The following is a 12,500-nucleotide window of genomic DNA, read 5'->3' as shown; positions in this document are numbered from 1 at the left end:
TTGTATTGACTCTGTATACGTTCGTTAATTAACGGATTAATCGCACGAATAAAACGCGCCCGGTGTGCAAAGGCCTTTAGACAATACTCCAGTCATTTATATTCATATATATATACACAGCACAACCACACGATTAATGGATAAATATTTAATATGCCCTCAAAGCACTATTGTACCAACAGAACAGATGTGCTAAATTATATACAGCTCCGGAAATCATAAAGAGACCAGTCTGGATTTTTCTTCAATCTTAATCCCTACATTACTTAATGGAAATGCTCTTTAATTACAATATTTCTGGGGGGGAAATTGGTAGAAATGTTGTCAGTAGTTTATAGAATAAAACCAAAATGTTCATTCTACTCAAACATCTGCCTATGAATAGTGAAACAAGAGACACTGAACATTTGGAGTGGTCTCTTAATTTTCTCCAGAGCTGTTTATACACAGAGCAACCACACTATTAATTATGATACATATTTAATATCCCCTTGAAGCACTATTGTACCACCAGATGTGCAAAAATTATCATATTTTTATGATGTTTTGTCATTATTAAGCCTTAAAATGTGCATTCCATGATTCATGAAACCACCAGTCAGTTATGTATTCAAACAGTTTACATTCCACAGCACAACCACACTATTAATTCATAAATATTCAATATTCCCTTGAAGCACAATTGTAACATGTGTGCGAACATTGTAATATTTGTATGTATTTTTTGTCATTTTCAAGCCCTTTAATGTGCAATAAGTTAATGTGCACTCCATTATTCATAAAACCACCATGTCAACAGTCCATTATAAACAGTTACATTTAAACATTGAACTGAGCCTTTGATCTGTGATTTGTGTTGTTGAATTTGGAGCTGAAAGTATTAACCGATTACTCACACTCACACACACACACACACACACACGCACGCACGCACGCACGCACGCACGCACACACACACGCACGCACGCACGCACGCACACACACACACACACACACACACACACTCACTCACACACTCACTCACTAGACTAATTATTGCCTCAAGCCTTTCCTTATTAACAACGTAAGTCATGTACAGAGCAGGAATTTCTGGCATTTTATAAACAAATGATTAATCCAAAAATCAGAAAATAATAGCACTTCTCAGCCCCTAATCGTGTTTACACTCAAATAATTTGTCATGGTAAATTAAAGGTGCAGTGTGTAATATGACATCATCAAGAAAGTTCTACAAAGTTCTAGAATGCAACGCTCCCTGGGTAACCCCACCCCTTTCGAATAATAACAGAAGCTACAGTGGCCTTCAAGGACAAGAACAATTCTAAATTTTAAACAATGCACCTGATGACATTCCAACTATGACACTTTCAAGATGGCGGCACTAGGCCTAGGTCCAAAATATGCAGAAATATGGACATATATGAGACCCTTTCTAAGGGAAAAAATTATAATTCAAAAAAAAAATTCAGCTATTATGCACTAAATTAAATGTACTTTTGGATATTATAATTACTTTCTACAAAATCTGCTAGGAAATAAAACCCAAAATTCTACACACTGCAGGTTTAAAGGGTCACTATGTAGTTTCAGAGGAGGGGGATTTGTTTACATTCACAGAGCCTGCAGTTAGTTTACTAAACATATTTACTCTCCTTGTAGATTTTAAGATTGAATAATTCTATCATCATAAATCAGGACAAAATTATTCTGAGGAACCTGGAACCAAACGTAAGACTAGAATATGTTTGTAAACCAAACTGTGGGCCCTGCTGCTGTAAACAACAACAGTGAAACAGTAACTTTTCAGGAAGCTTTCTAACTTCAAACACTGTTCCAGGGATCACATTTTACTGTGAGGAAAGTTTTGTTTATTCAGTTATGGAGAATTTACCTTAGAGAATGTTCACTTCTTCTCTGACACACACAAAGTTACACACTGCACCTTTAAACCATGTAAGCAGGGTACTATGACAAGCAGAACTGTGCTAAGAATAGAAAACTGACTTCAACACACTCAAACTACTGTCTTGTATTTTACTAGCTATTAGCGTAGCATTTGAGCTGTGCTAAATCGGGGTGTGTTGTGTTTACATTAGCACCAGTACTAAACTAGCCACTTAGCTTCTGTGTTCGTCTTTTAAAGCGTCCAATCATCGCAGGTTATTATTAGACACCGTGTGTGTGTGTGTGTGTGTGTGTGTGTGTGTGTGTGTGTGTGTGTGTGTGTGTGTGTGTGTGTGTGTGTGTGTGCGTGTGTGTGTGTGTTAGACACTCCTAAAGTTAAAATGATCCTGTAAATAACTGGGTATGTGGGTCAACCCGCCGTCCCCTGACTTAGCATTTGGACTCTGAACTGCATCTAAATAAAAACCAACTCACGTGAAAAAAATACCAAAATATAAATGTTAGGACGCATGAGAAGGCTTTAAAATATAGAGAATGATGACGTATTTTATAACGAAAATGTGGACTTTTTGGGGTTTATATTTATTATATTTTTAGCTGAAATTTACAGTAGTGAAGGTTGGTGTAGGTGACTGTATATAAAAAAAATTCTGGAATAAAATCACATCGTTGAGTTATTTAATTTTGACATTATATTGTATTAAACCTGCAGTGTGTAGAATTTTGGGTTTTATTTCCTAGCAGATTTTGTAGAAAGTAATTATAATATCCATAAGTACATTTAATTTAGTGCATAATAGCTGAAATATTTTTTTAGAATTATTATTTTTTCCCTTAGAAAGGGTCTCATGTATGTCCATATTTCTGCATATTTTGGACCAAGGCCTAGTGCCGCCATCTTGAAAGTGTCATAGTTGGAATGTCATCAGGAACATTGTTTAAAATGTAGAATTGTTCTTGTCCTTGAAGGCCACTGTAGCTTCTGTTATTATTCGAAAGGGTTGGGGTTACCCAGGGAGTGTTGCATTCTAGAACTTTGTAGAACTACTGCACCTTTAAATATTGATGTTTGTAAATCAGAGTTTTGGCTTGGCATTGTTCAGCCTTCTATGACAGTGAATTGTTATTCTTCGTGTACAAGACAATGTACAGTAAAGTGTTTTAAGTCACCTAAGTGCGGTTCCATGGCACAACTAGATTGGATTATCACATATATCGAACAAGATACTCGAACGGACCGTGTCACTTGTCTGAGTATACATGGCCTTTCAGAAATCGGATAAATGTCCGATGCATGGCTGTCTCCAATATGCTAGGTGGCGCTGTAGCCCTTTCAATCATGCTTTCAACAAGTGGTTTTAGAGCCACGTCCGGTTCTCTTCCGTCAATAACCCATGGTGTAGCCTATCACGCGCAGGCACACAAGCACAGAACGATAAGTCCGATATGCGATATCCGATCCCTGTATACATGCAGAGAGAAAGCCGACAATGAACGAATCATCTAGGTGTTCTTATCCGACTTCTCTTGTCCGTTATTGTGCCGATTTGTGTCCGAAGTAGATCGGATAAAGGTGTTTACATGCAGTTTAAAAGTCCTGTTGAAGTCTTATTCGTTTAGTTATCCGATTATGAGTCTGCATGTAAACGCACTGAGTGAAACAGTAACTTTAAGGAAAATTGCTGTATAAGTTGAGTCCATTTTCCATTTTACCATTTATTTCTCTACAAGTGAAAATGTTCCTATTAAATCCAACCCTTATACAACACATTGTAGCCCATGAAACAACTCCAGAATCAGATTTGGAATATTTTTCTCGACTGCCAGTAAGAAAATGACCGAACAGTTCAAAGTGATTACCAGCTGTCGGCTCGGAGCTTGTTCTGTGTGAGTGTTTACGGTCGACATCACGTCTGAGCTAATGTTAGAAACTGAACGGACGCCTCAGAATACCTTGTAGCTTCAGCTGTTCCTTGTTGTGTTCCAAAAATAAAACAATTAAAAAATTAACAATTTTTTTTTTTTTTTTACTTTTTTTTTTCAGATGGGTCAGAGAGAAACAAAATTCCATTCTTATATCTTAAACAAAATCATAAATAAAGTATTTAAAAAAACTCTATTCATTGTTCAATTCAATGTAAAGTTTGTATTTCATGGCATCTGGTGTTAATACACAGCCTAGGCTCTGTAAACTCAATGTTATGTTGGTGTATTTGATGACTCACCACAAATCTCTTGAGGAATTCCCTGGACCCTTCTAGATCCACGTGACAGATCTCCACAAAGTCTCTACCTTTTCCGTACTGTGAGCGCTGAAGATAACCTATACAGCCTGGGCCCTGTTTGTTAACATGCCAGTTTACAGAGCCTAGGCTGTGTATTAACACCAGATTATTTTCTCTCCCACAGTATTTATATATGGGACAACTATATTAAAAAAAATATTTAATTAATTCTATGTCATGTTTGTATTTCATATACTTGTAAAGTAGAGTATTAGCCTGGAAATCCAGACCCTGATATCTTGAACGATAGAGGGTCTGGCCACAATCAATAGTAATTTCCAACTCAAGGGGCGGCTCCTACTCGTGCATTTCAAATGCCACTGCACGCAGTTGGATAGCACTACAACCAATCAGAGCGATGCACAAGGTGACGTAAGCCCCTTTCGTTTAGCGAACAGCTGTTAAACTGTTAAATTAAACGTTTGCCGTTGTCGGTCGGCAAAACAGAACATTCCACTTACTTGCTAATGAAAGATTTGAGTGCCGTCTTCCAAATCGTAAAGGGTCGAGGCCAAAGCAGTCTCAAACTCACACAACATATCCGCAGCCATCGTTGATGTTTACTATCACGGCTTCGACGTCGCATGCACGTCACTGTCGTCATCCGGTTACGTCCTCCCCAGAGTACCATATAAGGGGCTCTGGCGCGCCCGCCAGATTTCTGGCTTTCTTGATAAAGCTTCAACGGAGCGTGTCCAGACCAACACGCGCAGCAAATTTAATTTGCCAGCGCCTAGTGGCAGGTCTGGGAATGCCAGGCTAGTAGAGTATGCCATTTTTGTTTTTTTGTCTTTTTAATTTTTGTGTATTTTCTGTTTAAATAAATATATAAATAAAGTATATTTGATATTTTTTTGGTTTTTCATGACTCACCACGAATCTCTTGAGGAACTCCCTGGACCCTTCCAGATCCACGTGACAGATCTCCACAAAGTCTCCCATCATCCCCTCCTCTGAAGGGGGCACGTCCTCGTAGAACTGCTGCGCCCGGTAGTAGAACTGCTTCTCCCCTTTGATGAACTCACACGTCACCGGAAACAACTTCACTGTGGGAGAAAAGGGGGGTTTATTAGTGTGTGTGTGTGTGTGTGTGTGTGTGTGTGTGTGTGTGTGTGTGTGTGTGTGTGTGTGTGTGTGTGTGTGTGTGTGTGTGTGCAAAATAGCCAAAAATCACCAAAATTGACCGGTGCTTAAAAAACTATCCCTGCGTTCCAAATCTCATACTGTTTCTTTTTACTACACTACATACTAAAGTACAGAAGAGTTTTAGTCTTTTTACTACACTACATACTAAAGTACAGAAGAGTTTTAGTCTTTTTACTACACTACATACTAAAGTACAGAAGAGTTTTAGGGCCACAGGAGAGAAAAAAAATCAGATAAGGAAGTTTTTTTTTTATTATGTCAAGAAATGTCAAGAATAAAGACGAATATTCCAAAATGCTATTGGAGTTAGTGGGGGCATTTATGTATTTTCAGCATACTACAATTGACTTGCATGTATTGGGACATCCTAAATATTTTTCTGGCATACTAAATAGTAGGGAAGTATGGGGTATTGGAACGCAGGGAATGTTTTAGTGTGCTGTGTCTTGCCTATAATACCCTATTGTACAGCTAAGCCCACTACATTTCTCCATTGCCGTTTGTTACTACAACACACTGATTGTATGATATGATGTAAATGACAAACTGTGACATTACATTAAGGTGACGACAGGCAGTTCTAATGCTGTGACCCTCTCACCGCCTCGCCCGCTGAGCTGAAATAAACCCTCCAGAATGAACGGGACCTTTCTGAAAGCTAAGATGACAAGTTCCTGGCATGGATAGGGCTTTAGGGGTGTGTGTGGGGGGGTGGGGAGGGGTTTGTGTGTGCGTCTGCGTGCGTGCGTGTGTGTGCAATCATGTGTGTGTGTGTGTGTGTGTATGTGTCCGCGTGCGTGTGTGTGTGTGTGTGTGTGTGTGTGTCTGTGTGTGTGTGTGTGTGTGTGTGTACGTGTGTGTGTGTGTGTGTGTGTGTGTGTGTGTGTGTGTGTGTGTGTGTGTGTGTGTGTATGTGTGTCTGTGTCATCTTGTCAGTGATCTCACAGTGTAACATTCAGACGGTGGATGTATTTCTAGCCAGACTTCCTCGTTTGCGTAGCAACATAAGGACTGAGTCATTCGTTGAAAAACTAGATGTAAAAACAGATGATTCATCCCATGGCAAGTTCCCACTTTAACCAGGTTAATCAAAGTCAATGTGTTTTATTGTCAGATCTGATATATGCCAGACAGACATCAGAATCAACATTTTTAAACATTTACCCTGCGTTCCAAATCACATACTCTTTCTTTTTTCTTCACTACATACTAAAGTACAGAAGAGTTTTAGGGCCACAGGAGAGAGAGAAAAATCAGATAAGGAAGATTTTTTTCATTATGTTGAGAAATAAAGACGAATACTGTAAAATGCTTTTGGAGTTAGTGGGGCATTACTGTATTTTCAGCATACTACAATTGACGTGCATGTATTGGGACATCCTAAATCTTTTTCTGGCGTACTAAATAGTATGGAAGTATGGGCATTGGAACTCAGGGTTAGATTTAGATTTAGTTTGTTTTGCTTTCACTTTTTGTAAAGTTGACCAAACATTGTTCCCAAATGTCTCACTCCCAATGTTAAGTGTCTCTTGTTTTACTCTTTAGAGGCATATGCATATATACAAAAATATTGTCATTTAGAGCATTTTTTTAATAAGTAATGTAGAGATGAAGATTTAAGAAAAATCCAGACTAGTCTCTTCATTTTTTGCTGTATATATATCGATATCTCTATCATTTGTACACATAATTTTTTGTGTGTGGCAGAAAACGAGACACTATATTATGTGATCGTCTGACCATTGATTCCACCTCTTCCTGGACCCATCTGTCCACCAGACATTTATTCACATTGTTTGTTTACTTATTTAATTCTGCCTTTTAAAGTTAACTAGTGGATCTACGAGGCAGCTGTGACACTTTGGCCCAATAAAAAAAACTTACATCTCTCTGGAATGACTCAGAATAATCAGACGGTTCTGGAACGCGTGTGTGTGTGTGTGTGTGTGTGTGTGTGTGTGTGTGTGTGTGTGTGTGTGTGTGTGTGTGTGTGTGTGTGTGTGTGTGTGTGTGTGTGTGTGTGTGTGTGTGTGTGTGTGTGTGTGTGTGTGTGTGTGTGTGTGTGTGTGTGTGTGTGTGTGTTTGAAAAGTAACCCAAGTCCTCATATGACAGTTTCGTCAGCGTTTCAAATTTATCTAAGGCATCCAACGCTGGCTGTTACTCCTAATGTGACACTTCAGAAATGTTTTGAGACGCCGGGTAAGAATAGTAACATCAAGTAAGTAAGACCAAGAAGGGTGTGTGTGTGTGTGTGTGTGTGTGTGTGTGTGTGTGTGTGTGTGTGTGTGTGTGTGTGTGTACTTAAGCCAAGTATGTGTCAATCTAATGACACTATTTCATTCTACCAAAGTGGAGCAGCTCATTAGAACTTAAGAGGCTAAAACGACCTATGAATTTCTATAAAACTTAATCCAGTGATAACCTTCCAACTAGTTTACAGTGCACTACTCATACTGTACTGTTACAGTCATTCTGGATTGGGTATACACACTTAAAGGTGTAGTCAGCGAAATCACAATTTTTCAAATTCAGTGAATATCTCCCTACAATCAGCTACGTGCATGCACTGAAAACAATTAAGGTTTAAAGCACAGCCTAGGCTCTGTAAATGGACATGTTGCTAGCTACAGTGGGCCAGCCTTTGTTAACATACCCTTTGTTTATGTACCAGTTTACAGAGCCTAGGCCGTGTCAAGACAGGTAGCAGATCATGAGGAGATATCCACATATTTTTGACAAAAAGTGATTTTGAAAACAAGCGTTCTCCAAAATCACTGACTCCATCTTTGAATATTTTGTAAGTGTGAGATTATTCTGAAAACTAAAAATTCGCCATTTGGTCACAGACTTTAGACAGACAGACAGACAGACAGACAGACAGACAGACAGACAGACAGACAGACAGACGGACAGACAGACAGACAGACAGACAGACAGACAGATAGACAGACAGACATACGGACAGACAGACAGACTTTAGTCCTGCTGTGTGTCAACTGCTTGAAATACCTCAATTATGGATTAGAGACATTATGTCATGTATGAATCTGGAGAAAATTCGTTGTACTGCCTATGGATCTGAGACTAAATTTTATAAAATGTGGCGCCCCTTCCTGGACTATTATGAGAAACCGACCACAATGGTTGAGGAGTAGCTTCCCCCTCCCCTCTTTTATTTGATTTATTTTTTTTTATTTTTTTTTTTTTATTTTTTTTTTTCATATTGGTTGTTTGTTTTTGTTTCTTGTTGTGTGTGTTTGTGTTTCTGTTTTGTTTCAGTTTTTTTTTTTTTTTTTTTGACGTTGTGTATTGCTTTGTGTCTTGATCTCTTAATGCAGGACTGTTTGTGATTGGGTGGGATATGTTCAGGAGGGAAAAAAGGGGAAAAAATTAATAATCCATTGTATTGCAGCTGTTTGACACTTTGTGATTTAATAAAAAAACCTTTGAAGGAAACACCTCAATTATGTCAAACAAATTCCTTCAACTAATTAAGATAAAACTACAAGACGTAAAGAGTTACGAGAGCAGATATACTGTATAGACACAGTCTGTCATTCTCTCATTTAGGGATGGGGCCGATCCGATCCAGTATCGGTATCGGGTCCGATATGGCCGAAATCTGCGTATCGGATATCGGACTGACAGCTCCGATATTAAAATCCGATTTTTTTTTTTTTTTTTATATAATTTTTTTTTTTTTTTTTTTTTTTTTACTATGTAAGAGCGAACATGCGCCGACGTTCGGTGGAGGGAGAGAGGACATCACTTTAAAATTTGACATACAGTACATATCAGTTTGTTAGCCAGTGAGCTAACCAAAGCTAATCCAAGTCAAGGAAGTGGAGAGGCTTGTGACAAATCCAGCCAATGTAAAATACAGCCAGAGAGAGGAAGACTGTTTAGACAAACAGACCACCACATATTCTAGTGGGACAGAAGGGATCATTGAGAAGGATTTTTTTTGTGTGACTCTATAATTCTGCCTTTAAGATAAACCTATATGCATTTGTGTATATTTATTGCTCTTTTAAATTAGAATTGCTTAAGCCTTCCTAGCCTAATACATAACATCACCACCAACAAAAAAATGCATAACAATTATGATATCGTATCGGTCAGTATCGGTATCGGCCGATATCCAAACCCCAGGTATCGGAATCGGATCGGAACTAAAAAAAGTGGATCGTCCCATCCCTACTCTCATTCTGTCATTCTGTCATTCTGTCATTCTGTCATTCTGTCATTCTCTCATTCTGTCATTCTGTCATTCTGTCATTCTGTCCATCTGTCCATCTCCGCCTGTCACAGCTGTGTTGTAAACTATCTGACTGTGGGGTACAGACTGACTGCTTCCCTCCTGGACGTCCCATACCATGAATGGTCCCTGTGCTCTGTCAGAGGAAAGAGAATCTGTCTTTGAGTCAGGATAACTAACAGGCCGAGATCTGCTGTTGCTAGGGAGGAAAAAATATGAGATGAGGAAATTTTTTTCCACTTATACAGCGCTTTTCCCTGGTTTTTCACAGACCCAAAGCTCTTTACATTGTTTTGTACACATTCACCCATTCACACACACATTCATACACCGATAGCAGCAGCTAGCTACCACGCAGGGTGCAAGCTAACTATCAGGAGACATTTAGGGCTCAGTGTCTCTTTGCCCAGGGACACTTGGACATGTGGCGGGGAGACGGGGGATCGAACCAGCGACCCTGTAACCCAGTGGACGACCGAACCGCCCTACACACTTCACCACAGACGCCAATCATTATGTACTTTGAGAATAAAGTGTAGATACAATTGGTGAATCAACTCAACAGTTAAAGGTGCAGTGTGTAATATGACATCATCAAGAAAGTTCTACAAAGTTCTAGAATGCAACGCTCCCTGGGTAACCCCAACCCTTTCGAATAATAACAGAAGCTACAGTGGCCTTCAAGGACAAGAACAATTCTAAATTTTAAACAATGCACCTGATGACATTCCAACTATGACACTTTCAAGATGGCGGCACAAGGCCTTGGTCCAAAATATGCAGAAATATGGACATATATGAGACCCTTTCTAAGGGGAAAAAAAATGATACAAAACTTTTTTTTCAGCTATTATGCACTAAATTAAATGTACTTATGTATATTATAATTACTTTCTACAAAATCTACTAGGAAATAAAACCCAAAATTCTACACACTGCAGCTTTAAAGACTGCGGTCAAGTTGGACAGACATATATTGACAGATTTGAACAGCCTGGATCAATAGCTCTTCAGTTAAATGTTATTAAAACCCAAACTATGCATCTTTGCTATGGTCATAAGGCAGACCATAGATAGATAGATAGATAGATAGATAGATAGATAGATAGATAGATAGATAGATAGATAGATAGATAGATAGATAGATAGATAGATAGATAGATAGATAGATAGATAGATAGATAGATAGATAGATAGATAGATAGATAGATAGATAGATAGATAGATAGATAGATAGATAGATAGACGGACGGACGGACGGACGGACGGACAGACAGACAGACAGACAGACAATGGGCTACAGCCTCATTTTGACTGAAAGCAGACGTCCTCTAAGCTCCACTAGTAACATTGCTCTCTATATGCAGCGGGCTGTGAGACGAGACCAGTACATTAAAAACAACTGAAGACAGTAAAATCAGCATATACTGTAAGAAAACAAGTGAAGTGTAGGACTATTCTGAAGAGGTGGGTTTTGATGAGTGATTTGAATGTTCCTATAGGGTTGCAAAATTTTGGGAATTTTCAAATTTGGAAACTTTCCATGGGAATTTATGGGAATTAACGGGAATTTTGGGAATTAACTGGAATAAACGGGAATTTACTAAATTGAAAGCCACCCAAAGGCACTTAATCCTTCTAACTGTGTTATTTCAGTCCTGGCAAACGTTGTAGAGTAAAAAGCTGTTTTCTCAACTAAGTTTTATAATATATATGAACATTTAACTTCAAATCTGATTTTTTTAAAGCTTATTGAGACACCCAACTTGATATCATATATTGCTTTTTACTAGAGCAGGTTTACAGAGGCTTAACGAGTGTACAGTTTTAAATATGGGTGGGGAAAATATATTTTAGCATAAAAAAGCCACATGATGTTACTGCAAAATAATAACACAATAGAGAGCTGACAGACAGACAGACAGACAGACAGACGGACAATGGGCTACAACCTCATTTTGACTGAAAGCAATCGCAATACAGTCATACCGTCAAACCGTGGTCAGTTCAGGGTTTTTCCTGCATAGAGAATTTGTTGGCGCCCCCCAAAGTGGTTTTATGCCCCCCCCCCCAAAGGAAAATCACCAGCGCCAAAATGATAAAAATTGATAATATACTCAGCTATGTAAAACCTCTCCAAATGTGTTTCTAGTTCAGCCAAACACAAGTCCTCCTTCTTGTAGGGCTGGCTGGGCGATTAATTGCATTTCAATTTACATTACTGCTTCCCTCCATCATGAAAACAAAAAAATCTAAATCAAATGATCATTGAAGCTCTCCTTTCTCAACCCCACACCGCTCTTAAAAATCACAAACTTTTCGCCTTTACTGTTGCATTCGCGACCCCAAAAAAGCTGTTCCGTTGTCTCACCCCTCAAAGGCCCATTCTGAGCCAGGAGAAACCCTGCAGTTATCATACTGTCAGAAGATCATACCAGCCCCATGACTAGCATTCCCCAGTTCTGATTCTGAACAGTTATAAACCTGTATGTCAACATCCTGTGGTTAAACCCAAGCCCTAACCTCAGCGATTTTTACCGGCATCCAATAAGGAAGTGACCCACAACTGTAGTAACCAGGAAGTGCCACTGGGGGGGTGGTGCCAAGACTGAGCAGTTTTTCTTTGACTCACTTGTTAGACAGGCCGTTTTCAAAGTCTTATTAAAACTATTTACAGCCTGGTCCACAAAACCATTTTAGTCTGTATGTTTAGGTCATATCTCCATGACAACACTGAGGGGGGTGAATTTTTTTGGCCCACGCTAGTTTTTATTCTTTTGGAGGTTAAAATGTATTGGCGCGATCTCTTGAGTGACAGCTCTCCGCCCGTTGTCCCTCACTTTGCCTCGGAGGTATACGTCAGCTATCTCCCTCCCCCCTCACAAGATGGCGACGCGCACAAACC

General features: G+C 39.1%; 1 protein-coding gene across 1 annotated transcript in view; it reads right to left on the bottom strand.

Moving 5' to 3' along the window:
- Positions 1–12,500, bottom strand: part of ntmt2 (N-terminal Xaa-Pro-Lys N-methyltransferase) — a gene marked incomplete at both ends in the record, with an annotated part of 19,138 nt that overhangs the window by 5,205 nt on the left and 1,433 nt on the right. Inside the window, one exon of the mRNA XM_080032152.1 lies at positions 5,064–5,236. Within this exon, the coding sequence (XP_079888278.1) occupies positions 5,064–5,236 (173 nt within the window). The remainder of the gene's footprint in view (positions 1–5,063; positions 5,237–12,500) is intronic.

Source organism: Ammodytes marinus (genome assembly GCF_949987685.1).
Source record: "Ammodytes marinus genome assembly, chromosome: 8".
Lineage (NCBI taxonomy): Eukaryota > Metazoa > Chordata > Actinopteri > Uranoscopiformes > Ammodytidae > Ammodytes > Ammodytes marinus.
The sequence above is the reverse complement of the archived record's forward strand: the minus strand, read 5'-3'. Positions and strand labels throughout refer to the sequence as shown.